Here is a 27,092-nt window from a genome sequence, read left to right as displayed (position 1 = left end):
GGACCCAGGCAACTATAGGCTGGTCAGCCTCACCTCCATCCCTGGAAAGGTGATGGAACACCTCATTCTGGATGTCAACTTCCAAGCGTATGGAGGAAAAGAAGGTGATCAGGAGTAGTCAGCATGGATTCACCAAGGGGAAATCCTGCTTAAACAATCTGATATCTAGGAGGACATCCTCCTAGATAAGCTCAGCAAGAGTGGGTTAGACAAGTGGACAGTGAGGTGGCTTGAGAACTGCCAGAATGGCAGAGCTCAGAGGGTTGTCATCAGTGGCACGGAGTCTAGTTGGAGGCCTGTGGCTAGTGGAGTCCCCCAAGGCTCAGTACTGGCTCCCATCCTCTTCAACTTCTTCATCCACGACCTAGATGAAGGGACAGAGTGCCTCCTCAGCAAGTTTGCTGATGATAGCAAGCTGTGAGGAGTGGCTGCTACAGCTGAGGGCTGTGCTGCCATTCAGAGAGACCTGGCCAGGCTGGAGAGGGTGTCAAAGGGATGGGGCTAAACACTTTCCAGTTGTCCTGGGTGACATGACAAGAGGCAATGGGCACAAAGTGAACCACAGGAAGTTCCACCTGAATGTGAGGAGGATTTTCTTCACTATGAGAGTGACAGGGCACTGGAAGAGGTTGCCCAGAGAGGTTGTGGAGTCTCCTTCTCTGGAGATATTCAAAGGCTGCCTGGATGCAACCCTGTCTAACATGCTGTAGGTGACCCTGCTTGAGCAGGGAGGTTGGACTAGATGATCTCCAGAGGTACCTTCTCTTACTGATTCTACAATTCTATGATTGTAAACAGTCTCCTGAACTGAGGTCTGGGCCTTTCCCACAGAATCTCAACCCTTTTATCTTGCTGTTCTACTCCACAGGTCTTTCTCTCTAGCCACTCTTCCGCAGCTTGTTTGTCACCAGAACAAATTCAGTAGATGTGTCAAGATTAACAACTCTGGGAAGAAATGGCACAATGGACTTTTCTAACTCCTTGAACAAGCTTGTCTTTTTGTAATGACCTGGACGAAAGGACAGAGCGCCTCCTCAGCAAGTTTGCTATGATATGAAGCTGGAAGGAGTGGCTGATACACCTAAGGGCTGTGCTGCCATTCAGAGAGACCTGGCCAGGCTGAAGAGCTGGGTGGAGAGGAACCTCCTGAGGTTCAACAAGGGCACGTGCAGGGTCCTGCACCTAGGGAGAAATAACTCCACATATCAGTACAGGCTGGGGCTGACCTGCTGGAAACCAGCTCTGCAGAGAAGGACCCGGCAATGCTGGTGGATGACCAACTATGAGCCTTCAATGCGCCCTTGGGGCCAGGAAGGCCAACGGTATCCTCGGCTGTCTTAGGAACTGTGTTGCCAGCAGGTCGAGGAAGGTGATCCTGCCCCTCTACTCAGCCCTGCCGAGGCCTCATCTCAAGTACTGCATCCCGTTCTGGGCTCCCCAGTACAAGAGAGACATGGAGCTACTGGAGAGAGTCCAGCGTAGGGCTACAAAGATGATCAGAGGGCTGGAGCATCTGCCCTGTGAGGAACGTCTGCGAGAGCTGGGCCTCTTTAGCCTCAGGAAGAGAAGATTGAGGGGGGATCTTATCAATGTGTACAAGTACCTGAAGGGAGGGTGTCAAGGGGATGGGGCTAAACTCTTTCCAGTTGTCCCATGTGACAGGACAAGAGGCAGTGGGCACAAAGTGAACCACAGGAAGTTCCACCTGAATGTGAGGAGGAATGTCTTCTCTGTGAGAGTGACAGAGCACTGGAACAGGTTGCCCAGAGAGTCTCCTTCTCTGGAGACATTCAAGGTCTGCCTGGATGCAACCCTGTCTAACATGCTGTAGGTGACCCTGCTTGAGCAGGGAGGTTGGACTAGATGATCTCCAGAGGTCCTTTCCAACCTTACTGATTCTATGATTCTGTAATAATTTCCCCAGCTCCAAGGCCTTATGAAACATATTTCATGAAGAGCTAAACTCATCGTCACACCATTCCTTCAGATGAGAAAGTTGAAAAAGAAAGTTTAAGAACTTGAGCTTCTTGAACTTACACAGATAAAGTCACCATAAGTCTAGAGCAAAGCCAGTATGCAGGTTGCCTGATTCCCAAAGTCATCTCAGGACAAATACAATCCTTCCGTCCCCACTGATTAGGATTTTACATTACATGTCATCAGCCTAATTTAGAAAAGAAAAAATGCTGACAAAGAGGAAGACCCAGCAGTTTTTGGCCTACTTTGCTGAGGAAGAACAGGTAAGGCGATCATGATGTCCATCAGTGTGTCGCCAGCAGAGCATGCTGGCAAATTTCAACCAAATCTGATAGTGGAACACAAGTCTCAAATATATGAAGATCTTTCATGTTACGGGATAACAGGCAGCCAACAGAGGAGAAAGACTATTTGATCTCCTGCTAAGGAAAAGGCCATGGCACAAGTCTGACTCAGTCAGATGCCAGGATCCCCCATAGACCCTCGAAGACACACACCCAAAGGCCACCATGCATCCTTGGTTCACTGTTCATGCTCCTCTTGCTTCTTTTTTCCTTGCCCCAGGAACAGATAACATTGGACCTGTCTTGCGTTTCAGGACTGGTATTTTAAAAGCAAGTCAGAGCCCAGGACAAGCTCTTTCTGAATTTTTATCAGTATATAAACAAACAAGAGAGACATTTCCCTGCAGGCTTTCAGGAAAGCTGTGTTCAAAGCACTCATGCCCAAGAGCTGGTATTTCTTCCCAAAAAGCTGACAACCCTTAGGAGCAAACAGCAAGAGCAAGTGACCCTGGCAGGCTCCAGTGTGAAGAGGACTCCTGCCAGTAAACTCAGCTAATGAAACCCTTAGAACCTCCAGATATTGCACGTTAACTGTGTTAATAATTTGCCCTAGAAAATCTCCCCTGCAAACAGCACTATCAGGCAGAAAGTAAAAGGCAAAAAGGCATATTGTCTTCATTTTGGGAGGCCCAAGTGCAGGAAATCCTGGTAGAGTCAAAGTCAAGGGGAAATTAAGTGGGAAAAATGAGCGGCATCAGACAGCACTGGTGGCAATGGCCAGGTCAGTTTTGCTCAGGCCAGTACAGGGGCAAAGTACAAACCCAAGTGCCCAAGCTTAGTCTGATAGGCTTATCTGGGAACCTCCAGAAGAAGATTCATGTCACTATCCTACCTTAAATCTCAATCTCTTACCTTTACTAAGTATAGGGCTGAGGGTAGACAAGCTCCTAACTTGGGTTCTTCAGTTAGATGAGATGAAACTGAGTCATCAGATATCCCTTCTGAAGCCTTCGTGAAAACCTGCTACATCAAGTCGAGCTCTGTGAAGAGCTAATTTATAAGTCCAGCCATAGGCAGCATTGGTAGTGCTACTAGTATGAAGAAAACCACCTCCCAGTGTGGAAACAAAGCATATTCAGTGGGGAATCCCAGAAAGAAGCCCCCTCTTATCTTCTCCATGCAACTGCACGTCTGCTGCAAGGTGGAAATGGGGCAAAACCTGAGAAGCTCAGAGAAGGCTTTGTCCGTTTCTGAAGGTGGGGGAACAGATGGGACCTCTCCCCTGTACAGAATCTTACTGTTTGGCCCCACTGCTTCTCAATGTTGGACTCCTCAGTGAGCAGCGTTTTGGGAAAGCGCTTCACAGTTTCAAAAATAAACCCAGAAATTGTGCTATTTCAGGGGGAAACATGCAGACCATCTCTTCAGCCACTTTGCCCAGATCACAAGTTGGAGGCAAAGTGGGGTTGGGTATCTACCCTTACATCACAGCACTTCCCGCAATTCCTCCTCCTCCTCCTTCACCATCAGGGACAAGGTCCCAGGGGGGCTCATTACCTCGGCCTAGAGGACAGCGCCTGCTGAGAATTCTGCTGCAGTGCCAGAGTGCGCAGTGAGACAATTACCAGCCTATGCTGGCAGGTAGCACTGAAGCAAGCATACAAAGCAAGCGCCTCCAAAGGAAGATTTCTTCTGCAGTCACCAAGCACAGGCACTAGGCGAGGGGAGGGTAGCAGCTGATTTTGGCGACCTTTGCAGTCTGCCTGCTTTTCCTCTGCCAGCTCAGGATCATGCTTCTCACTGTGCAGATCAATCAGGAGATGAAATCGAAGTGAATTAGGCAAGGACAGAGCCCAGCCTCTCTCTGCCCTTCCAGGAGCCAGCTCCTTTCCTGCTACTTTCAGAAGCTCCCACAGGTGCTGTGTACCTGTGCAAACAGGTGAGGAGGGTTTAGGACACTGAGAAAAGCAGTCTTATGCAGGCACCGTCTCTAAACTTTAAAGGAAATCCAAAAGCCATGCTCTCACTTTTCTCACTGCAAGCCAGCATGCAGTCTCAGACCCAGTTGGAGTAAACCCTGGCCCAGGTACCTCCAGGCCAGCAACCAAATCTGCAGTAAATGCCCCTGATGCTATCCCACAGGCAGGAGGCACACAAGCAGATAGGACTTACAGCATTCAGAGGCAGCTCCTTCACTGCAGACTATATACAATGTGTGGATATCTGAGAAGAGCACTATGATCGCTAGCCACACAGCACAGTATAAAGCCAGAGATGAGCTGATCCTATGGGTCAGCAGATCCAGAAAGCTTGGCTTGCACAGACTGGGAGCAGCTGATGCTAACTACAGAGCAGGGAAAGCAGAGGGAGTAAATCTCTCTGGCTGCAATGCAAAAAGCTCTGATGGACACAAGCAGCTGCTGCAAAAGTGAAGTTAGTTAGGAGACACAGCTTTGCAGAGGAACTGGTGAGAAATAGAGACAGGAGCTTCTCAGAAGGGCAGGAATGCTTAGCAAGGGAAGGACAAACTAAAGTGAATCAGGACACGTATATGAGAAAGGAGAGTGATGCAAGAAACAAAGAGGAACCTAATTCTGCAACAAGGGCAAGATCCACAGCACCGGGCAGTTCCTGCAGCTGCACTGATGATTTCCACTCTGCTCATCTCCCAAACTGGTCAAGAGAGAAGTATCAGAGCAAATCTTCCTCCAGCACTGACCTCTTGACAATCTTCTTCCAACTCACACTCTGATTATTTTACTGCTGCCCAAACTGTGAATACGCACAGCATGAAAAGAAGAGCAGCTGGCCACAGCATATGATAAATATCTACCTCTTAGTATAAAAAGGAACTGCCACCATCACCAGGCAGAAATAAATCCCAGAGGAGTTTCTGGCCATCCAGGAGCAGGGAGAAAATGCCAGTGTCTGCAGTAGGAATGAGGCCATGGTTTCCTTGCCTCCAGCTTTCCTGCAGTGCCTTATGGCACAACAGAACTTAAATAGAGTTGATTAACAAATGCAAGAAGTCAGGATGTAGCTAACAGCAGCACCACTCTTGTAAACAGTTACAGCATAGCCTCTTCAGCTGCAAGGGGCCAGGACATTGGTTTGGGTTTCATCTGAAAGACAACAGCCCTCAGCACCATGCCTGGATATGGACTCACAGAACCTACCACTCTTCACAGCTACCTTCCTTAAAGAACTCTTCATGAACTTCTTACAAGCTGAAGCAAAATTTTTGCCTTAGGATTCACTCCACACAGCTGTGAAGATAAGGAGGATAAAAAGTATATATCCTTTAAATATACTAGGGGATCTTCTGCTTGATGACAGGTGTCTGTGGAAGGGAGGAGACAAAAGACAAAATTTTTAGGAGTCCTATAACGCAAACCTGTGCCTCATCCACAGACTAACATTATAATTGACTTGATGGGACGAGCAAGCAGGGTGAGGGACACAGAGCAGTTACTTCCTGCAGTGTTCCTGCTGCCACACTCAACTCTGTCACACATACACACGTGCACATACACACACATGTGCACACACACACACACATGTGCACACACACATTCATCCTCAAGTACTCATTATAATTCCTTGTATTAGCAGAAGATGAACAAATAGTACATATCAGCTGTGGAGCAAGCATCTGAGAGTAATCATAAAATCTGTCAAAAAAATCACCCCAATTACGCCATAGCACCAGAAACTCCAAGGCATCCTGACTCTCCCTCAAACCCTTTGAAATGTAAAGCTGCACCGTTAGGCATAATTTATCTGAAGCTCATCAGCAGCCTCTGCCTCAGATCAGCAGAGGCCTTGCTGAGCTTTAGAAGGAATGCACTCACATCCAGATACAGAAATCGCAAAGACCTAAAGGCACTCAAACTTCAATGGCCTGGAAGAGTCAAACACACTCCAAGCCTCATTAGTAACTCCATTTCTCCTTCCCAATGTCAGAGAGGGCTGGCTGTGAGTTTTTCCTCTTGCTGTGCAATGAGTCCTGCTGGCTTTCTCTCTCTTGCTTGGGATTCACCTCTCTCCCAGATGGGCAAAGGTTTGGGAGCAAGTATCTCTCAGATACTTCATTCATGCAAGCCTGGAGTAGAGCTCAGGCTCTCTGTTGCTGCTGGGGCTGCTCTCACAATTTAGAAACCTTCCAAAATCCTTCTTCGTCTCTTCTTCTGCACACAGGCCATGATATCAAGACCTTTTTTTTCCCCCCATCCGCTAAGTGATAAGTTTTAGAGAAAGTGGATACAGTGGTTACAGAAATCTGATTCATGGTCTTTCCTGTCACAGGAGCTATACTTAGGCTCTACTCCAAGTCAGTGTAAAAACTCTTTCTAGTTTTTCTCTGTTATCCAGAAGAAGAGGTGATGCTCCTTCCTCACGAGCTTCCCTCTTACGTGGGTTTGTTCTTCTCCTCCACACTGGAGAAGCATCCTTTTTCTGCACTATAGTCCCAAACCTTCTATTGGCCCTAGAAGGGCTAAGACATTTCACCTAAGGAAGAACACATCTCCAATAGAACAGAAATGCCCCCACTAAAACCAGGCATGAGCCAGCAGTGAGCCTCCTGCTCACTGGAGCACTGAAGAGCCCAGGAAACAGAAATGTTAGGCAGGTTAGGGGTAAAGCAATGGGACGCTGCCTTGGCATATAAGGACAGGTTCCATACAACAGATACCTTCAATTTCTTCCCAATATCAAGCATTGCAGAAGAGATCAGAAGAGAAGTCAGCTCAAAGGTAACAGAGGACAAGCACTGACTTAGGCCTTAGCCAGTCCCCAGTATACCACTATTTTCCTACCTACTGTGGTTTGACAGTAGGAGAATACCTTGCTTGCTCCTTTTTGAGCAAGCAATCGAGAGAGATGCCAGATGCCTGCCCACCCAGCCCACTAGAGATGAAGGCAAAGCAGCTCATCATGGCTTACCATTCATTAATCACTCCCCAGTTCTGTCTCTGATGAAGCCAACTGCCTAATACAATGGTCTGAGGAGACATCACAGTCTTTCAGACCCAGGGGCAGTTCTCACCTAGAGTTCTTCTAAGGAGCTCCTGCCACCGTTGCTGAAGTTAGGAACTGTCAACATTTGTATTAAAGGCTCTCATTTCCGCTGTTTTGGTTCAAGCAGAGAGTCTGGAATAAGCAGATGCACGCTGGAAAAGAAATGGGACAAAAGGAATCCTAGGGGTTCCTGAACTCTCCAAAAATCCACCAAGTCAAGAATTAAGCAAAGCAGGATCATGCTTTTTCAAGGAGCTCTCAGACTAGATTGCAAGCAGCACTGAAGTCCTGCAACAGCAAGCACCTAAAGACCACAGAGAAGAACACAGTCCTAGCCCCAAGGCACTGGCAAATTCAAAAGATTTCAAAATGGTCAGATTCTAGTAGCATGATTTTCTGTAGCATATTGAGACAAAAGGCAGAGTTCAACTTGGGACTTTTTTAATAATGGCTCTCCAAACACAGAGATGGTCTGTTTGCTCCTCAAAATGGGTCATGATCTGTTTGTTTTCCCTAGGTCTTCACTTAACCATTTCACTTCACACCTTGCACAGTGCCATAAATGCCCCTCCTGGGTGAACAGGCTTTGTAAATACAAATGGGTACAGATGGAGAAATAGTTACCAGAAAACAGCAGACTAAAAAGAGGAAAAGCGCATGCTGTGAGGTAGCATGTGAAAGTCTCCCAAAGAGTGCTGAGCTCTGGAGGTTACTGTACCTGTTGAATCCATAAAAACTGATAAATTCAAGACACCACAAATCTGCTGAATATGTCCAGTGCTACCAGCACACACTAGCTTCAGTAGTGGGTCATGTAAATTGTACAATATCCAAAAAGGCAGTGGCTACTACATGCAGACAAAACTAACAGGATTATGTATAACTCTGATGAAACAAGGGACCCTGAGGGACTTCCAGTACAACCCTCTGCTTCTGAATAAATAGCTGGGGTCAGGCTCCCTGCTGCTGCTCCAGCCAGGTAACTGTTTGTGATTTACAAGTGTGTGTGATGAATTAATTAAATATACCATGTGAATAGTTACCTACTGTTAATGATAAAAGCTTGATTCTATTAAGAACAACAGCTTAATTAATAAAAGGTATTCTAGTAAGCATTGGTTGTGATCTGCATTTCCCCTTACTTGATAACCTATCAGGAAAAATTATATCACCAGCAGGTATACCAAAGAAAACTGGCCAACTGGCCCCTTCCAGCAGAGCCCTCCTAACGGGTCACAAGCCTTTCTCATCTCTAACACGGCATCTGCAAGTGTCATATCAACACGTAATCTTCCTGTCAAGAAGTTAGATGTGCATGCTGGCCCTAGCCACAGAAGCAGAATCTCCCCATCCAGCTTTCGCTAAATCCCCTCAAATGGGCAATTCCACAAGTGAGCACCATAATAAGGAGTGGGCAATTGCAAAGCCCCAAGCTTGAAGCCAGCAGCTCACCCATTGCACATAAGCTCTCTGCATCAGAAGGAGCGAGAGCCAATTTTGTTATTTCATCCCTATGATCAAATCACCTCCCAGCCATAAGATTTGCTCTAATAATCTGCACAGACCAGCAACCCCAAGATCCATACATTGTCTCCCTCAAAGCAAAAGGGAAACGTTTTCCTTCTCTTGCCTCCTGAATCAGAGCCTTTACTAACCTTTTATATCTAACCAGAATCAAAAAAGTGCAAGTTAGTCATAGCACAATAGCAGATTTTCTGGACATAAAAATGCCATTACTTTCAAATCTATTATCTCACTGCTCTGAAGGTTTCAAAGTAGAAGCTTCACAGAACTGGAAACTAGGCCAGCCATCATTTGGAGGCGGAGAACAGTATTTCTAAGAAGCTGTTTCACATTTCTTTGGGTTCAATTTACTGTTTCTCAAGCCTAGCATAGCTGGCATGGACTGGCGCAGAGGTGTAGGGAGAAGAACCAGCCCAGTAAAACTCATTAGGACTCCATTAAAACAACTGCAGATGGAGAGATCAATCTCATCCTTGAATTAACTGACTAGCTGGGGGTAGACCCAAAGGTTTGGGGTAGAACCATCATTCACAAGAGCTGGACTCATCTCAAAAGCCTGACAAGAAAATCTTTCAAGCTGACTGCATCCTCTAGAGTTCTCTATATATTTGGGGAGAATACACATACAGATTGAGTCAATAAAGAGATCTGACAGAAAAGCACTGTAGTATTTTACTCTCTCTCCTTGCCCAAGGCTAGCCATTTCAGTTCATCTTCTCCCTCGGACAGCCAAGTAAAATATCACTGGCTTTCTCCATGATCGTTAATCCTTGCTGCAAAGGAGATGGGGGCGGAGAGCAAATCTTTGTGCCTGAGCGGATACGTCTCTATGACAATTTTGCAAGGCTGGATTAGCCTTTACAAAGCTGCAAGTCTGAGGTTTCCAAAGCAGCAGCTGAGAGAGTGAAAGGACTTGCTGCCCCCTTCCAGGAAAGAGCTCGGGGGTTAAAATGCCCACCAACTGGGCCACCAGCTGACAGGCAGCACCATGCCAGACTTTTGGCTATAGAGGCATCAGCAATCGTCCACTCTGTACGGCATGCATGAGAATGTAGACTCTTGAGAGAAACTGGCTGGCTCTCCTTCCAGAAGCTGCCTTTGGAAATGCTAACTGAAAAGGAACCAGGATGGAAACATGACCAACATGATGGATGTCACAGAAAAGCACGCATAGTGGCAGGCTTCAGCAGAAACACAGGACTGAGCAGTCAGTGGCCCCAGAACTCCCTTCTCCATCTCTAGTCACTCAGTCTCTAGTTTATTTTAAAATAAACTTGGGTTTATTTTTATTTATTTAAGTCTTCCAGGTGAAATGCCAGTGACGGCATAGTCACGAACTCTCCAAGGCCAAGTCTAGGTCTTGGGGTGAGCTAGCCTGGCTGCTCCTGGGCTTTACACAGAAGCTGAAGGTGCCAGCCTCCTGCCCTATTCATCTGGAACGGACACCTCCACCCCAGGGTTTTTGTTTTAGTTATTCAAGCCCTAGAAGATGAGGAGCTGTCTCAACTTAGCCATGAGAACAGGGAAAGTGCATCTTACCAATTAATATCATAAGTCTGCAATGAACTATTGGCTGAGCCAACTGAAGCTTTGCCTGGTAAATGAGTCCTCTTCTCTCTGGGAGGCTTTGCCCTCTTCAGCACTCACCAAAGAGGAAACGGCCTCCACAGGGCTCTGAGCTGCAGCCTTCTTCTCTGAGCTTCCCTGAAATGATCCAACATTCATTAGCCTGACCTTGTTCCCAACACTAACACCAGAGCACTCCTCTCTGCTGAGAGTCTGCCCTGAGTTCCTGCTGCAGAGCTAGGGAAGGCTCTAAGATCCTCAACAGCCTCCACACACCTAAGAGGAAAGAGCTATGTGGGATTCACAGGGACATCAGCTATGTCTCTGCAGTGTGGGGCAAGCAAACACTTTGAGCTTAAAGACTTCAACAAACAGAAGAGCTGTAGCAGTGAGCTTCCACGAGCACATTGCTCCTGCAGCCCACTCCCCCTCTCTCCATCCTTAGGGTGAGGGACAGCTGGCATACTCCACCTGCAACACTACGCTATGCTTTGTGCCAGGGCTACTGTGCAAAAATTATGCCTGTCCCTTCCACTACCTAGAGCATTTGTCCAAAGGTTATGGTAAGGGAGACAGATACCCCACTGCTTAAGAAAGAGAGAGGATACTTTACTCTATGAAGGCCATGAGAGAAACACAGGACATTAATAGCCTCATCCCAGTACTGTGTCTAACCCTCAACTACTGCCAGCACAAGGAAATCATGGCAGAAGCATCCATGGCATGGGGCCATGTGGAGCTGTGAAAGCAGTGGCAATTGGAAGCCTGTATCCCACATAAACTCTTCCCCTGAGACCAGGACCCTTCTGCCTACTGCTGGAATGAAGCTTCTTCTAGGGAGGAACATAGCAGACATTTGCACAGAATCAACCAGAAATCAGGAAAAGCAGGCAATTTTGTGTATGAAACTGAAATGGCAGGGACAGGGAGGCTTTGCAACTACCAGAGTTTGAAGCTGGCCTGAAAACCTCTTTTGTGTTCAAAATACCAATGCCATTGGATCTGTGGTTTTACACCTCCCCCCAGTAACTGAATAGCAGAGGCAAAACAGAGGAAGGGTGAGCCGTCCCCCAGCTTGCCCATTCCAGCACTCCGCACAGCTGCACCTGCAAGATGAAGGCTGCTTGCAAATTCAAAGCAGCAGAGCAATAGGTACAATACTCACACACACACAGGCGGCCAACACATACGGTGCTCAACACGTATAGAAGTATGTGCAGCACGAGTCACTCACCACCAGCTCTGCCAGGGCAGCACCCTGCCTCCAACATGAAGCACATTCACTGCTAAGTCACAGGCCACCCGCTTGTCTGCAAGGATCATGGAAAAAAATGACAGTAGATAAATAGTGGTCTTGGGCTGCCAAACATCTTCCAGAGAAGAGGAAAGTTGGGATGCCTGCTGTGAATGGCAGGAGATGTGACGCAGAGGCCTAAGCTCCCATATGTTCCATTACCTACAAGGGAGGAGCAAATTTCCCTGCAGAAATAGGTTAAAAACAGAACTGCTCTGCTTAAGGAACTCACCTTGAGACAGGTCTAAAGGTCCCTAAGGCATTTAAAATGATCTGACACAACAGAGAGCCCCTTCCAGGGTCTCTGCTAAAAGAAAGGACAGACGTCCCCAGGGTCTCTTCAGATTGAGCAACATAGTTCACACTCAGGAGACTGCTGTTACAGCAACAAAAAGTCCTTGGATGACAGGTGGGGATGCTGAGCACAAGGTTCAGGAAGGCGATTTGGTAAGCTGCCTGCCAAAAAGCCTTCACTTGGCTTAGTTCTCATCCTAATCTCCTCCGTTTCAAATCAGTCTTCTTTCTCTCTCCTGCACATAACAGCATGTGATGCTGAAGGCTGGGTCACTGGTGCTCACACGACTAAAACTTTTTAGGAAGGTTTTGTTGCTAAAAATACTTAATAAATAGAAATTACTGAGAATGCATGAACTGATGTGATCTGACATGCAGCTGGGGGTTGCCAACTATGAGTGAGCAGGCATCCTTGCTGGAGAGGGAATGCTGAAAACCAGCTGTCAGTATAAGTCAGCAGGAGATGTGTATGCCCGCAAAGGCACCAAGATCATTTGGAGACAACTTATTCCCCAGCTGCAGGCTTCCTCCTCCACTGGGAGGACAGCATAGAGGCAACCAGCATCAAAATGGATGCGGTACCCACTGGAACTGCAAGTCTCAGGTTAGAGCACCGCAATGCTCACTCCTCACTCACTCCTTCCACCCACTCTGACGATGAGCATTTTGCTGGCTACCAGTAGAGCAGCACGTTAAGAAAAACCCACAGCCAAGGCTGCCCTTCCAACACCTCTTGCCAACAGCACCCAACAACTGCCTTCCAATACCTACCAGTCAACAAGCAACCAGACAAAGCAAAAACACTTGCCCAACAACTTTGACTTTGCCCGCTTCATTTCTCCCTTCTTCAGCTCCCACAGCCACAAACAGTGGTGGAAGACCACACTAGCATGTCACAGGTTGGATGTGACATCCTCCATGCCTCAGTTTCCCCATCCACGAAACAAGCTGCCATACATTCCCTTGGGCTATATGGAGGCACTGCAAGCATCAGGCTGTACTTCACTGCCCTTCCATGGAACAAGCTACAAACATCCAATGTTTTTGCAATGCCTGAAACTAAAGGAAAAAAGAGACACAAATTACTATGTAGCTGAGTGCTCCTGGATATGAGTAGCAGGAGACAAGGACACAATACCGCTGAGGACTTCCTCCTCAGATCCTCAGAGCCAGATCCTCTCTGAAATGCTGCTTACCTTGAGCCCCATGCAGTAGTCCCTCTGTTCTCTGGGCTTCTACCAATCAGGCAGTCAAGCCATTTCCCCGACAGCAGTGTCTGAGATAGTTTTTGTTTCTAAAAGGGGAAAGTAAGTGGGATGTGTTTCAAAAGGGTCCTGTTCCTTCACACTCACTTCCAAACCCTCCTGCTGGCTGGCTTTCATCAGTAGTAAGGGCAAAAACAGGGGCATTGCTTGTCTTCAGTACCCAAATCTGAGTCAGATCATAACACTAAGGTTAAAACCCACAAAAGTGGAAAACACTGAAAATGGAAAATCTCACAGCCTCTTTCAGGATAAGCCTAGAGGTAAACAGCATAATGATCTCCTTCCCACGGGCCCAGGGAAGGAAAGATGAAAGGAGAGGTCATCAGAAATATGTCTGTGCCACCCTTGACACTCAGAGTATCCATATCCCAGTGGGGAAGGGTCACCTCCCCACCCCTGAACAAGTACCACCTGCAGGAGATGTTCTTAGCCTGTAACTGCATCCACACTGGAGATATCTGAGGGACAACCAGGCAGAGAGCTGCTGAGATCTGTTGCTGCCACACCATCCAGGTGCACAATATGCTGCCAGGAGGTGCAAGAGCCTAGCAAGATCTACACACACAGCCCAAGCTGGGTAACAGGCAAGACACTTGCAAAGGCTTCCAGAACTCTCTTCTCCAGAGTCTGTATCCTTCATCTGAGTCCCTGCCAAGTCCAGAGCCCAATCCCTGTCATGCTGTCAGTTGTGGTCTCATCTCTGCTATCAATACAAGATAGACAAGTCAAATCCTCTATGACTCTCAAGGGCTTTTTCCCTCCATTTTTATTAGCTACATGAGGATCATTTGACAACAGCGTCAAATAATCTTGTATCTTCCTGGATACTCCACAGAAGCAGCTTCACAGTAACTATATTATCCCACCTAGCCAGAGATACAGAATGCCAGCAAGACTTCTGCACCCCAAACTGCTTCCAGAACATTCACGAACCAATATCCACAGTCGTCCTGAAGCAGAGGAGCAGGGGAAGAATGAGGACACAGAGTTCAAACTCCCAGAAACCCCACAGACATGTTCTGCAGGGTGACCTACAATTTATAAATAACCGAAGGGATTTCCCCGATGCAATGAGGGAGAAGATCACCTGGACTTCCAGGTCAACAAGATGAGACAGAGAAGTAGAAAAGTTGCAGTTTGGTAACAATAAGTTCTGTATTAAGGAATCCTGCTCATTTTCCTCCTCGGGAAGATGGAGATACAACTTTGAGTGGTGTTGGCTCAGTAAAAGGACTAAACATTGATCAGTGGTCTTCCACCTGCAGTCCTCCGAACTCCGAGGGGGCCAAAGGAGGTAGCAAAGACAAGTAAGGCTACTATGGAGGAATGATACACACTGAGAGGACTGACTGCTCACTGACAGACCCACATCCAGTTTAAAACTCGCTGGTCAGACGAGAGGATCAGTGGAGCAGCTGGGAAGGACAAAAGGACAGAGAAAAAAATAACAGAACTCTTTTAGACCAAAATCCTAGTGCTGTGAACAAAGCAAATCAAGGCATCAGAAGACAGGAGACAAAAAAACCTTCCCTGGCTTGTACACTAATACTAGAAATAAGAGGAACTTAAGTGCCTCTTTCAGGGGCACAATTGCAGGCAGACTGGCATAACGCAGTGCGAGGTGGCACAGTTCCCCCAGTGGCACGCAAAACAAACCATTCTGGAAAGGTCAGAGGGGCACAATAGGAGGCCAAGAAGTACTTCTTGTCAAAAGTAACATTAACCTGTTTCCCTGTCATTGCCAATACAGTCTTGTATTGCTTGTGAATCAGATCTTGATTCACAGATCTTGAATGCTTATGAATCAATGTTCCAGCATATAAAGTTCAAGAGACAGTACAAGCCCACTTCTGCAGCAAAGCCCCATCACAACAGAGCACCGGCTGACCAGTGCCAAGACCAGCTATTCAGATAGCATGGGAGATGGGATGCTGTGTTGTCGTAAGAAGTTTCAGCACGTGTAGCACATCCTTGATACAAGGAAGAAAAATTCCAAGGTTTGAAATAAGAGCTACCATTTTCCCAACTCGGGAAGTGTTAATACCTGCGGGAAAAGCAGGAGGTGGGAAGAAGCAGCTCGGTATCTGACTGCAGGGTGACGGACAGAGGAGCGGATTAGCAGTAGCTGCAGCTGCAACTGGATCTCCAGTACTTCTGCCACATACAAACAGAATTGGAGCCCAAAGCACTCACACATCCCAAGCTGGTATTTTAAAAGGCTCTATTCACAGAGCAGGAAATAAATGAACTAAATCCGATGGAAGAAAGAATTTAGGTAGAAAAATCTTAGAATCACTGAGCACTCTTTGTGAATATTTTACTTGCTGCCAACCCCCGACCCCAAGCCCCTCTCACATAATCAAGCAAAAAGCCTGATCCATGGTTTTGCCTTTAAAACAAAAAGACAAACTGGCTGGGATGGGAAAACAGCTCTGAAGACAATCTGTTATAACAACCAGGAGAAAAGTGACCTTGACAGTTTTGAACAAAGCCAGAAAACTGTAGCAATGCAATAAGGGAAGCAAAAGGAGAAACACAAGGCTCACACACAGGCACCGCAACTTAGCTGCAGGGAAGGACCACATGTGGGTTTCCAGTCCCCTATAGACAGGAAGCAGTTCACATTAAGAAAATGTTTAAGGGGCTGGAACTGATTGTATTGGGAACAAAGGGAGTCTGAACAACAGCATAGATCCCCGACAAGCCGACAAGGAGAAACCTCTGTGGTACTGCTGAGAAAGGAGGAGCAATCAATGAATATTTCTGCTCTGGATTTAGAATAAAGCCACATAACACAGTCAGAGGATGCTGATGAAATGTTTTCTCTTCCATGGGAAGATACAACCCATGGCTAACATAAGCAAGGGTTTTAAAAGCATTGAATCCAGATGACATATATTTAAAACATGTAAAAGACTTGGCTGACGAGTTCTCTGCATATCAAACAGTGATTTCTGATCAGCTGGGAGACGCTAGGAAGTAGAACAGGGTCGGGAGTCTGTTGTGCCAATATCTGAAATGGGTAAACAGGTTGACTTGTGTAATTACAGGCCCGTCAGCCAAAGACTGAGCGAAAACAAAATAAAGAGATAGCTACAACAGGACTTGATCATCAGAAATCAAAAGACATTGGCATAATTAACGTCAAACAATGCACATCTACAGAAGACAGATCCCAGCGGCTAACAGGATTTACCTTTGTGGAGATTACAAACCTCATTGCTAAATTAACTATCACCAGTGCTACACATTCACATGCAGAGAAGACATTAGACTTGGTACTATTTCCCATTTTTATCAAGAAACTACAACCACATCAAATCACCATGGCACATATTTGAAATTATTACAAGCTGACTCAAAACCCATGAACAAGCAAGGGGTTTGTTACTGAAGGCAGTGTTTCTACCAGGATCCTGGAGAGATCAGCTCCTTGCCTAAGTGGTTCAGTAACATCATTGCTCTGGCTGGCATGCAATGCAACACACCACAAAGAGACTGGAGGAAGAGAAAGAAGGCAGAGGACACCTCCCCACAAGCAATCTCCTGAAATCTTTCAGAAAATTGGAACAACTTAACCCCAACACTCATTCATACAAATGCCAAGGTTGAAAACAAAAGCCTGTGTTTCCACATCAAGGGCCTTCATTTTTGGAAGTGCTGGTTTGGAGGAAGACTTGGTGCACAAGGCAGACAATAACCTGAAACAGAAATTACAGCATAATGCCTGGACTGAAACATCTACTGTATTCCCAGAAAGAGAGATAAAAGAATATCAAACCGAAGTCAGAAAAGCTCAACATCCTACAGCAGTAAAATCGCTGCTGAAATAACCTGTCCAGTTCTGCTATCTACAATTCGGAGATGTTCCTAAGCTAAAAAAGCTTAGGTCAGAAAAGGGATCCAGGAATTATGAAGAGATTGGAAAACATGTTAGAGTGAAAGACTTTGCAAGCTCTATATACGTAGCTTTTCAAAGAGAAAGGTAAGAGGTGACTTCATCCTAAACTGTCAGAGCCGATAATGGGAACAGAGCTCAGATAACAGGCTCTGTAATCTAGCGGCCAAAGGAATAATGAGATCTCATGACAGGAAATTGTAGCAATGCACATTCATACTAGAAAGAAGAGCCTAAGTCTTTCAAGTGAAGGCAGCAACCCGGTGCAAGAACTTACTAAGTGTCCCACCTTCATACGCACCTTGGGGTCACTGCCACAGCACTCCTCCAGACTGGCAGCAGAAGATCTCTTAAACCATTCATGATGGTTTATACCAGGCAGTACTTCAGAGGAGCATGACAGCCCATGCTAGACCAGGGATTGGCTGGACCAGCCTCCCTGATTTCTCCTGGCCTTAAGGAGCCTGTCTCTCGTGGCCATTGCTGCTGCCACTCATCCACTGCAAGACAGGTGTGCCATAAAACACTGCCACACAAGCTCACATAATCTGATGGGAAACACCCCACTGCAGAAACCAGAGAAGGAAAAAGGCATAGTGGGTTTTGCTGAAAACCACACAAAGCATTTGCAAGAACAGCTAAAGAGATGAAATTCCACTTTTCAAAGTTACACAAAGTCAGAGTTCGGAGCCAGACAGCTCATATTCAAGTTCAGACAAGGCTGAAAGGCACCTGAGAAGCAACCAGATGAGAGCACCTTCCTCCCCCTTTGCTGATCCACCTGCATGTCATCTTCAGCCAGAAGGAGCACAATCTCCATCAATCACAGGCCCAAACTTCTTACCCAAACTCCCAAGAAAAGAGACCAATTTGAGACAGTCACTGCTGAGCATGCCACAGGAGACACCTGCCAGCTACCGCACTGTCAAATCCAGGGGCGTATTGCCATGAACTGTAACAGGCCAGATGGACATCCCACCTAGGATGCAATTAGCCACCTCTCAGGCTGCCCAAGCAGCTCCAGGGATGGGAGATCTAAGTCTGTTAGCCTCACAGTGCTTGCAAGAGGCCAATCTGGATGCAGAGAGATTCACAAACACATAGCCCACCGCAGAGAGCTAATTAAAACGAAGCCAGAATAAACGCTTCCCGAAATGGCAGGAGGTTATAGTTTAATAACCCACTTGCAGGGCCGTTAAAAATGGGCCACCACAGGAGAACAGCTTTACAGAAGCTCTCATCCATATTCCCCAACCTGCAAGGAAGGTACTTCTGCAGCTGAAAAATGCTATTCCTACCTTCCCCATGACACCCATGGGTGCATTAATCCTCACCCTGCTGGCACTTTGCTCTGTTTTGGACCAAGGACCTGGTCACCCACAACCCAACCTGCAGGTTTCTGAAGGATGAGAGAAGTACAGGGGAGGCAGTGATTTGAAGAGCCTGACTAAAAGAGCTAGGATTCAGGACTCCTAGATCCTGTCATCTGCTGTGCTCGGGGGCTACTGTGTGAAAGGCACAGCCTCTTTGCAGCTCTGTATTCCCACATATGAAAGTAGTGCATAGCTGTCTGGCAGCAGGGAGAGGTACTGGCAGGAGCTATTTGGAAAGAAATGTGTTGGAGGGGCACTAAATAACCCCATCCTACCCCTTAAATAATACACGCTCAGAGCAGCAAGTCAGTAGGGTCTCCTGGGCTTCTCCAAAAGCAATTCAGGCCAGTTACTGCTGCTGTCAGCCAGCCATACTAGAGGAAGAAATTCCCCACTTAGCCGCTGGGGATGGCTCAGAGGGCTGCAGCCATTTCCTCACAGTTCCTGAAAGCCTTGGCCACAGCTGTACCCAAAGTGGCATGGAAACGCCAGCTCCCAAGCCAGATAAGAGTCACCAGAGTGCTGCAGGGACAGACTGAATGCAGTGGGTCCTGCTCAGTAGCAGCTCATCTCCTTTCTGCCCAGCTCCCTGCTTTGAGTCCCTAATGAAAGGAGTCTCTGTCATCCTATTTATCACTCCCTGCTCTGAAGCAGTAACAACGCAACAGGAGACACTAAACCTAAGCAGCTGCAAGGCATCACAGTGCTGAAAGCCAGTACTGCTGTGCCCATAGCTGGGTAGGCTTCAAGACACACCCCAAGTTGGATGAAATGCACTCTTGTCTTGGAAGGACCTTGGAGGAGAACAGAAGGCTCAGAGGCTGCACAAAAAGCACAACTAAGCCACTGGGCTGCAATCTCCACCTTCTCCTAACATGTCTGGCCAACTACTCGTCATGTCGAAGCTGTGTCTGTGCTGCTAAGGAAATCTGGGCAATATGCATTCCCAGTGACTCGGCCTGATGCCAGTGAGTTCAAATAATGCCATATTCCCCACGCATGTCCACAGGCCTTTGCCCTCAGTGGCTCTAGAATTCCCCATCAGTTAGCAACAGGAGAGACCTGTGGGAAGGATGCTGGAGGTCTATCAGCACTGGAGCGATTTGGGCTCCCTCCAAGCTGGGCCCAGCAGCAGTTTCCAGCACATCCCAAGACTTCCCACTGTGGATGACACCAGGGTTATAGCAGAAGCCAACCCGGCATCTAGGCTGACAATGCAATGAGGGCAGCACTTGCTGCACCAAGGCTCTACCAGGAAGCGAAGGGGCTATCCTGCCCTCACCCTGCCCCACCAAATGAGGGCTTGGGGCTCCACATCCCAGGCCATCCCATAGTCTCTCTCCTGGTCCTGTTCTCTCCACTAAACCCCAAATCCTTGTCTCCTTCTCCTTCTCCGTCTCCTTCTCAACACACCTCCACACCTTTCCAGTGTCCTTCTCCTGCTCTCTTTCCCCTCTCTGATTTTCTAGCAGCTCTGGAGCCTGTTTCTCTTCTTCCATCCTACCTCCCCACTTTCAGTCTTCCACTTCCATCATTTCAGCCCCTCTCCCTGCTGCAGCATCCCTGCCTGCCTCCTCCATCTCCCTCCCCTCTGTCTCCCACACCTCCTCTCTCTCAGCTCCTTCCCCTTATTAATAGGCTGCTAAGATGTCCTCCCATCTGACAGAAACTGCTCCATTTGAACTAATTCTTTCTCTCGACTGGAGACGGCGTTTCATCTCTGCCACTGTGCCCTCTTTAATGCCTCTTCTCTTTTGCAGTCCTGTCCCTTCTTCCCCGAATCCCACTGGGACGTGAGGGCAGCAAGGGGATGTCTGTGCATAGCACGCCTGACCCACACCTCTCATTAAAAAAATCTTTTTCAAAGCAGGCATTGTGAAAAATAAATAGATAAATAAAAATAAATCTGTCTCACTGCTGTCTCGGTTTCCTTAAGGGAGGCCAGCAGAGGGTGGGGGTGGGGGGGGAGAAAGGATGGAGGAAGCTATTTAGAGAAGTAGTCTCCATGGTAACCCACATTCCCATCACAAAATGGGCACAGGTCACCTGTTTCCATGAAAGTTTTCCCTCCCTCCTTCCTTCTCCTTTTCCAAGTCTTCCTGCGTTGCCACCAAGTGCCAGGGGAGCTGATGCCAGGGGCTCCAATAATGCAGTAAGCTGGGGGAACACTGGCTTGTCACAGGCACTTGTGTCCCTGAGCCTCAGCTACCTGCTTCAGGAAGGAGAGCAAGTGCAGAAGCTCATTGGCATGTGCACAGCATCTTCAGAAGCTCGAGAGCTGCCTGAGTTCAGTGACAGGCAAAAAGGAGCCAAGCGCTGACATGCCCACTAACAGCAATGGGTGCCAAGGCTCAGCAAGTGCAGCCGCTTCCAGAAAGGGACACAAGAGCACTGGGGATCTGGCAAAAATGGAAGGACAGTTTGAGATGGCTGTGCTGGTGCTGAGATGAGCCAAGATGTGGGCACATCACCCAGCAAAAGGATGAGGCTCGTCCCAGCAGCCCTGCAAAAAGCAAACCTTGGGTCAGCAGGGAACCGGGGACGAGGCTGGCTTTCAGTTCTTGTTAGTCCAGTGTGAAAGAGAAACACAAAGCATGCTTCAAGCAAAGCCCCCAGTGCCAGTCTCAGGATATAGCTCATGGCTGAACTGCAGAGGATCTCCTAACTTCCCCTAACAATGTAGCAGAAAACCTAGAGCCTCCACCACCCGGGGCCCAGCGCATTGGGCCAGGCAGGATTCCTGAGCTCGCTCCCTCTGCCTCAAACCAGCTGTCGCTCAGGTTGGGAACTTCATCTCCCTGTTTCGATCCTCACAGTCTATCTAACACATCTGGGATGGCAACACTCTGCCAAAGGACTTTAGGATAGACAAAGACACTCCTGTGATTGAAGTGGGCATGGCCTGAGGGCAGGGTTTCTTACAGGCAAAGCAGATCCTGGCCAGGCATCACAGAATTATGTCAGCATCCAACTTAAAAATTTTGGGTTTATCCTATTTCATTCACTTCTAAAACAGCAAAGAACTCCTGAGAATTGACAATATCTCTCCTCCCCATGCAGCTGAAGAGCTACTACAAACTTTACAGGGATGGTGGTACTGAAGAGAGAGGAACATACACCTGAGAACAGAGCACTTTATCTAGACAAAAGAGCAGACAGAGCTCAAGATGGATCCCCCTCCTCTTCTCGCTCCAAACACTTCTCTGGATGCTGGCACTTCTATATGTTTTCGATTTTTAATTTTATTTAGAAAATGGCCATTCTCATTAAAAGCTGCCAGGTGTTCCCAGAACAACCTGTGGTTCCCTTTCTAGCTCTAACAATTTCATCTCTTGTGTGACAGATGCACTCGCCAGGACTTATCCCTGAGCAATGGAATGTCAGTCATGCATTGCCGAGTGTTCACTGAACCAACCTGATGCTCCCACCCTCTCCAATTCCTTTCTTCCACACGCACACATGCAAATGTTGTCACAGGCCTGGCAGCAGCACCCAATCTTCTTCCCTAAAAAAACAGCCAGCACATCTCCAGCACGGCACGCAAGTTCCAGGAAGAGACACAGAGAGGATGGAGCAACAAGAGGATGACAGGAAACAACACCCAGATTATCTGGCATGGCTCTCCACACCAGTCCCTGCCAGCTTGGTGTCATCCTTAGCACAGGGAGCAAGACAGCAGGGGTCTCATCTGTCCTGGGCCTAGTACACTTTCTGCTGGTGCCAGCAGGCAGCTGGCTAAGGCCAGGAAGGAAAGTGGTCTGCTCCCAGATCTCAGCTGAAATTCTTGGATTGGCATACAAGCAGCAGTCTTGCAGCAAGAGAGGAAGGCTGAAGAGATTCTCTCAGTTCCCCCACAGGGATGGGATTTTTGCCAGGAAAAGTAAGTTTATAAACTTATAGTGTGTTTCCAGATGAACAAATAAAATTGCCAGCACTCAATGGTCAAACAAGTCACAGAGTGAGCACCATCCTTTCCTGAATACCTTGTCCAACAGGGAAGCATGGTCAACTTTCCTCCACCTCACAACTAGACAGAACCTTTCTTACTCTCCCAAAAGACCTAGATCTGGAGGTGTCTTTGTCAGCTGTGATCCATCCCAAAGTCCACCCCACTTCCCACTTAGAAATACCATCATTGCAGTTGGTCTGGCAGCAAGCACAAACCAGTAAAGCAGCCCCACAGTTGACTTAAAAAGACCTGAAGCAGGAAGAACAGCCAGAAGCTCAGTAAAGTAGCAAGGGCTGAAACAGCAATGAGCTCTGCAGGAGGAAGGCCAAGGGGGCTGGCAGAGATGCAATCCATATGGAGTCAAAGGGCACGATTGATTCATTGCTTGAATTCAAGTTTTAATCAGTTCATGGGCCAAAAAGTTTCTACCTTCTCCCCCCATGAGATATATACCCCATTGGTGAGGCTGGCAGCTGAAACAGAAGTTTCACAGCATCATATCTTCAACAAAGGTGTACATACCTGTCTGATCATAATTACTAGCCAGACTTTCAAGTAGAGAACCAGTTTTTACCTCTGTAGGAGGGAGAAGCAGAGCAAATAATCAGATAAGAACTTGCTTCTCCAAATCAGACAGTGGCAGAAAAGACCCCCCAACCCTCACGAGCTGAATAAAAGGGAGGACATCCCTACTGGGGAACTATGTGCCAGATCGCAAAAGGAGATCTTGCTCACATGGCCCAAGGGAAGACAACAAGAGACAAGAACTCAGAGCAGTCCTATCAGCTGATGGCAGGAAGAGCTTTTAATAGTCTGTTTAACAAGTGTGTTGCTCTTCTTGCCACAGTTACTTACCTTAATGTAGGTGTCAAGGGCTGGGTGGACACGATTGACTGCCAGATGGATAGATAATGGTGTGGTGAATGGAAATGTCGCCATGACCACATGGCTGGGAGCAGGGAAGGAGAATATCTTGAAGCCATACTTCTGGAATCGCTTGATCTGCTCCTCCGACGGCTTTGCCTCACCCTCGCTCAGGATTCGGCCTATGGCAAATCGGCACTTTTCTGGCGGTACCTGACCAAAGGGAACAAACAGTCTGTGTCAAAAAAACAGAGAGGCTGAACACAGGCTGAACACATTGACCTGCTGAGTGTGGCAGACAAGAAAATACTTTGAAAATTGAATGGCCTTTACTTGGGCAGGCTGGCCAGCCTGTGCCAGAACTGGTAGCTCAGCTTCAGAAAGCCCTACCCCAAAATAAGATTAGTTTCTCTCCTAAAATCTGAAATGCAATTTGGTTTTCTCTCTTGTGTAAAACCAGGAGACAAGAGGATAGAATCTCAACTCCCACCTGAGGAATATAACCTAAGGTAAAGGCAATCACCAGCAGTCCAGCACAAGTCATCAGGCACACCAAATAACACGTCTACTCCTAGCAAAGACACTGATCTACCCCCAAATTGTTCATGTTCCTCCCAGCTTCTAATCTCACGGTCAAATGGCGAAAGGCACTAATCTCCTTTTTGGAGGGCAAAGGGACTTGCCCACAGGAGTTGCAGCAGAGAACTAAACCCTGCTCAACTGCTTGCTGGCAAAAGCCTTTTATCCAAACCTGCCCCAATGGCTGCAGAGCTCTAAGAGCAGGGAAAGTAGGGCTGTTAGCAGAGCCACTGAACCCATTCCATCTTAGAAAACCCATCCCATCTTAGAAAACCCATCCCACCTCTCACTGTGTTTGAGAGGTTCCCAGCTCTGCAGACACACCTAGACTGCCCAGGGTGCTCATACAGCTTCCCGAAAAGGGGCTCTTAATCCCACTCATGCTCAGGTGGAAGCACTGGGGAGCCACTGTAGGTCCTTCAACTGCATATGCAAGGCTGAAGCTGGTTTCTTCCACCTCTCCAAAGGAGGAGAGTTTTGGCTCCAGATGAGAAAGCTGGCTGGACGGGAACTGAGATCATCTTTTCAGGACAGGAGCAGCATCATGTGATGGCTAGTCCATGGGCCACAGCTGCTGCAGAAAGTCTCCTCACAACAGTGCCAACCCTATCAAAGGCCTGATTGGAGAGACACACTCACTGCTGTTCCTATCTGCAGAACATCCCACAACTCTGGAGGGGTTAAAAATAGTGTGACAGCAATCTGTCTTGTTTGCCTCCATCCCACCCGGGAGGATAGAGCATGCGTGGGAGCAGGCCTGGAGAGAAACAGAGAACACATTCAGGTAAAGAGGTCTCAAAAGGCCAAGGCAGACCTGATCAAACCAATTCTTTTCCCATCTTGCAACCAGAGAGAGACAGCATGAGGGCAGCCCCACAAAGGCATCTGCCTCCAAGAGCCTCCCAAACCCCACCAGTATGAGGAGGCGCAGGCATTAAGCAACAGGGAAATTTGGATGCTGCTAGGATCAGCCCTGAGTGGGCACACTTGATAGAGTGTGCTGTTTTAGGAGTGGGAAACAGAGACAAAGACGACATGCAAACAGTCACCAACCTCTTAACAGTAACACAAAGAGAAATAAATCCCCTTTAGCCCCAGACGCCAACAACGTACGAAACATAAAACATACTCTCTTTCCAGATTTGGAGATTATTAAGACTGGAGGCTGCAGGGTTCCAGGCCAGGCCTAGGGGTAGGCTAACTTGGCCAGGCAAAGAGGTGTTGGAGGCTGTGTTCCCAGTGCAGTGCTTGTCCATGAGACTCTCACCATCTCCACACCAATGCTGAACCAGTTAGACATTTTCATTTCCTCTTTTTAACAAAATCCCACCACCCAGCTTCACATTTGCAAGGGGCTTGGGGCAGGGATGTGCTAGGGAATAGGACAGCTAGTGACTCTCGCCTGAGGTACTGCTGAAGGGCACAATGCACCTTCCTGCTTCTGTGATGGAGCCCAGCTCCCCTGCTTTGATTCTAGTTAGGCTGTCTTCCCCCCTGCCAGCAAAGCTAACATCCTTTCAGCCCCCCGCAAAAAGATACTCAGAAAAGGAGTTGACAGGCAGCCTTAGGAGGCAGGATGCTTCCACACACAAGGCTCGTTTGCCCCATGCTGCAGTGACTTAAAAAAAAAAGAGCCTAGCAGGGAGAGAAGGGTGCAGCAGGCCAGCAGGCACCAAGGAAGCACTGTCCAGGCAGGCCAGAAGTGTTTGTGATCCTGCTACCTGCTCTCAAACCTGCTTGACAGAGAGGGGATGCTGTAGATGCAGTGGCAGTACACAAGCCTGGCTGCCTCCTGCTAACCACCTCTCTTCTCTTCAGCTGGAGAGGGATGGAGAATGAAGGTCTCCAAACTCATGCCACAGAAGAGGACAAAATTCACCAGGATCTACCTGCTCAGACAAGTGTCAGCAACAACCAGGAAGAGAGATAATCTGCTCAAATCAGCCTCATTAAACCCTAGCAAGAAAGACAGGAAACAGAGAGTGTGCAGCCAAGACCAGGATATTATCACTCTCCCACTTTTCATCCCCATGTGCCCTGCAAAAGGATCACTGCTCCACACTCCACAGTCTTGCCTCTAACTCTGCCTGTGCTAAAGCTCAGCAATGTCTTCTCCTGTAGCTCACCTATCCCACACAGGACTCACTGTCCTCCCTTTCCCTTACAAAACCTTTGATGTCACAGCAGGACTTCCTAGAGAGGAAACAGAAGCATACGTAAATGGGAAGAAAAGAAGAAAAAAAATTTCAGAAGCAACATCATCCATCAGGCTCATGTGTGAGACAGCTCACTGCTGTCCTCATGTGCTGTGAGAGGGAGATGCATGCAGAGCATTGCTAGCTTGTGGAAAGGAAGAATCACCTCATAAAGAGCAGGAAAGAGCAACAAAAAGGGACTGGTGAGGGAATGCTCAGATGAATCAAGCTCCTACATAAAGCAACAACAGCTCTAGTTTGTCATGAGGCCACATAGGCTGGGATTTGGGCTGGCACCAGTTATGACAAGCCAAACTGCTTTTTCAAAGTACGTTTGGTCTCCAGCACAAGACAGGCTCCCCATCACTGGTACAAGGGAACATTAGCACTATTCCCTTAGCAGGACATATGCTACACAGATGAGCCTCATGCAATCCCTGCAGTTGAGGGTAGCACCAGCAGTCCATTAGAGCACAACGGGATATAAAGCTACACAATACAGCCATTAAAGCAACAGGAAACCCCAATCCCCTCTAAATCTATGCATGAGAACAGGAAACTTGTTAATACCAAGAACAAGAAATGGCAAAAGTTTGACTTTCCAAGTTTTTCTAAAGTGGTCAAAGCATACAGAATGTGGAAGAGGGGACAGGCTACTTGGGAGAATTATAGGAATGCTGTCAGAGTATGTAGAGATGCAGCAAGGAAGGCTTGTTTGGAATTGAGTCTGGCAAGGGATGTTAAGGACAACAGGAAGGACTTCTTCAAATACATCAGCAGCAAGAGGAGGACTCGGGAAAACACGGGTCCACTGCTGAATGGGGCAGGGGCCCTGGTGACAAGGGATACAGAGAAGGAAAAACTAATGAATGCCTTGTTTGCTTCAGCCTTCACTGCTAAGGGCAGCCTCAAGAATCCCTGAGCGTGGAGGCAAGGGAGAAAGTCTAGAGAAAGGAAGACTTTCTTTTGGTTGAGGAGGATAGGATTAGAGAACTTCTGGGCAATCTTCAT

At 47.6% G+C, this 27,092-nt stretch overlaps 1 protein-coding gene across 2 annotated transcripts in view; it reads right to left on the bottom strand.

Annotated features, from left to right (window-relative positions):
• TEX264 (testis expressed 264, ER-phagy receptor) overlaps window positions 1-27,092 on the bottom strand; it is a 71,942-nt gene that overhangs the window by 32,296 nt on the left and 12,554 nt on the right. For both annotated transcript variants that reach the window (XM_062585825.1, XM_062585826.1), the window contains one exon: window positions 23,299-23,520. In XM_062585825.1, the coding sequence (XP_062441809.1) occupies window positions 23,299-23,520 (222 nt within the window). The remainder of the gene's footprint in view (window positions 1-23,298; window positions 23,521-27,092) is intronic.

The sequence above is a fragment of the Rhea pennata genome, chromosome 12, assembly GCF_028389875.1.
Source record: "Rhea pennata isolate bPtePen1 chromosome 12, bPtePen1.pri, whole genome shotgun sequence".
NCBI classification, from domain to species: Eukaryota; Metazoa; Chordata; class Aves; order Rheiformes; family Rheidae; genus Rhea; species Rhea pennata.
The sequence above is the reverse complement of the archived record's forward strand: the minus strand, read 5'-3'. Positions and strand labels throughout refer to the sequence as shown.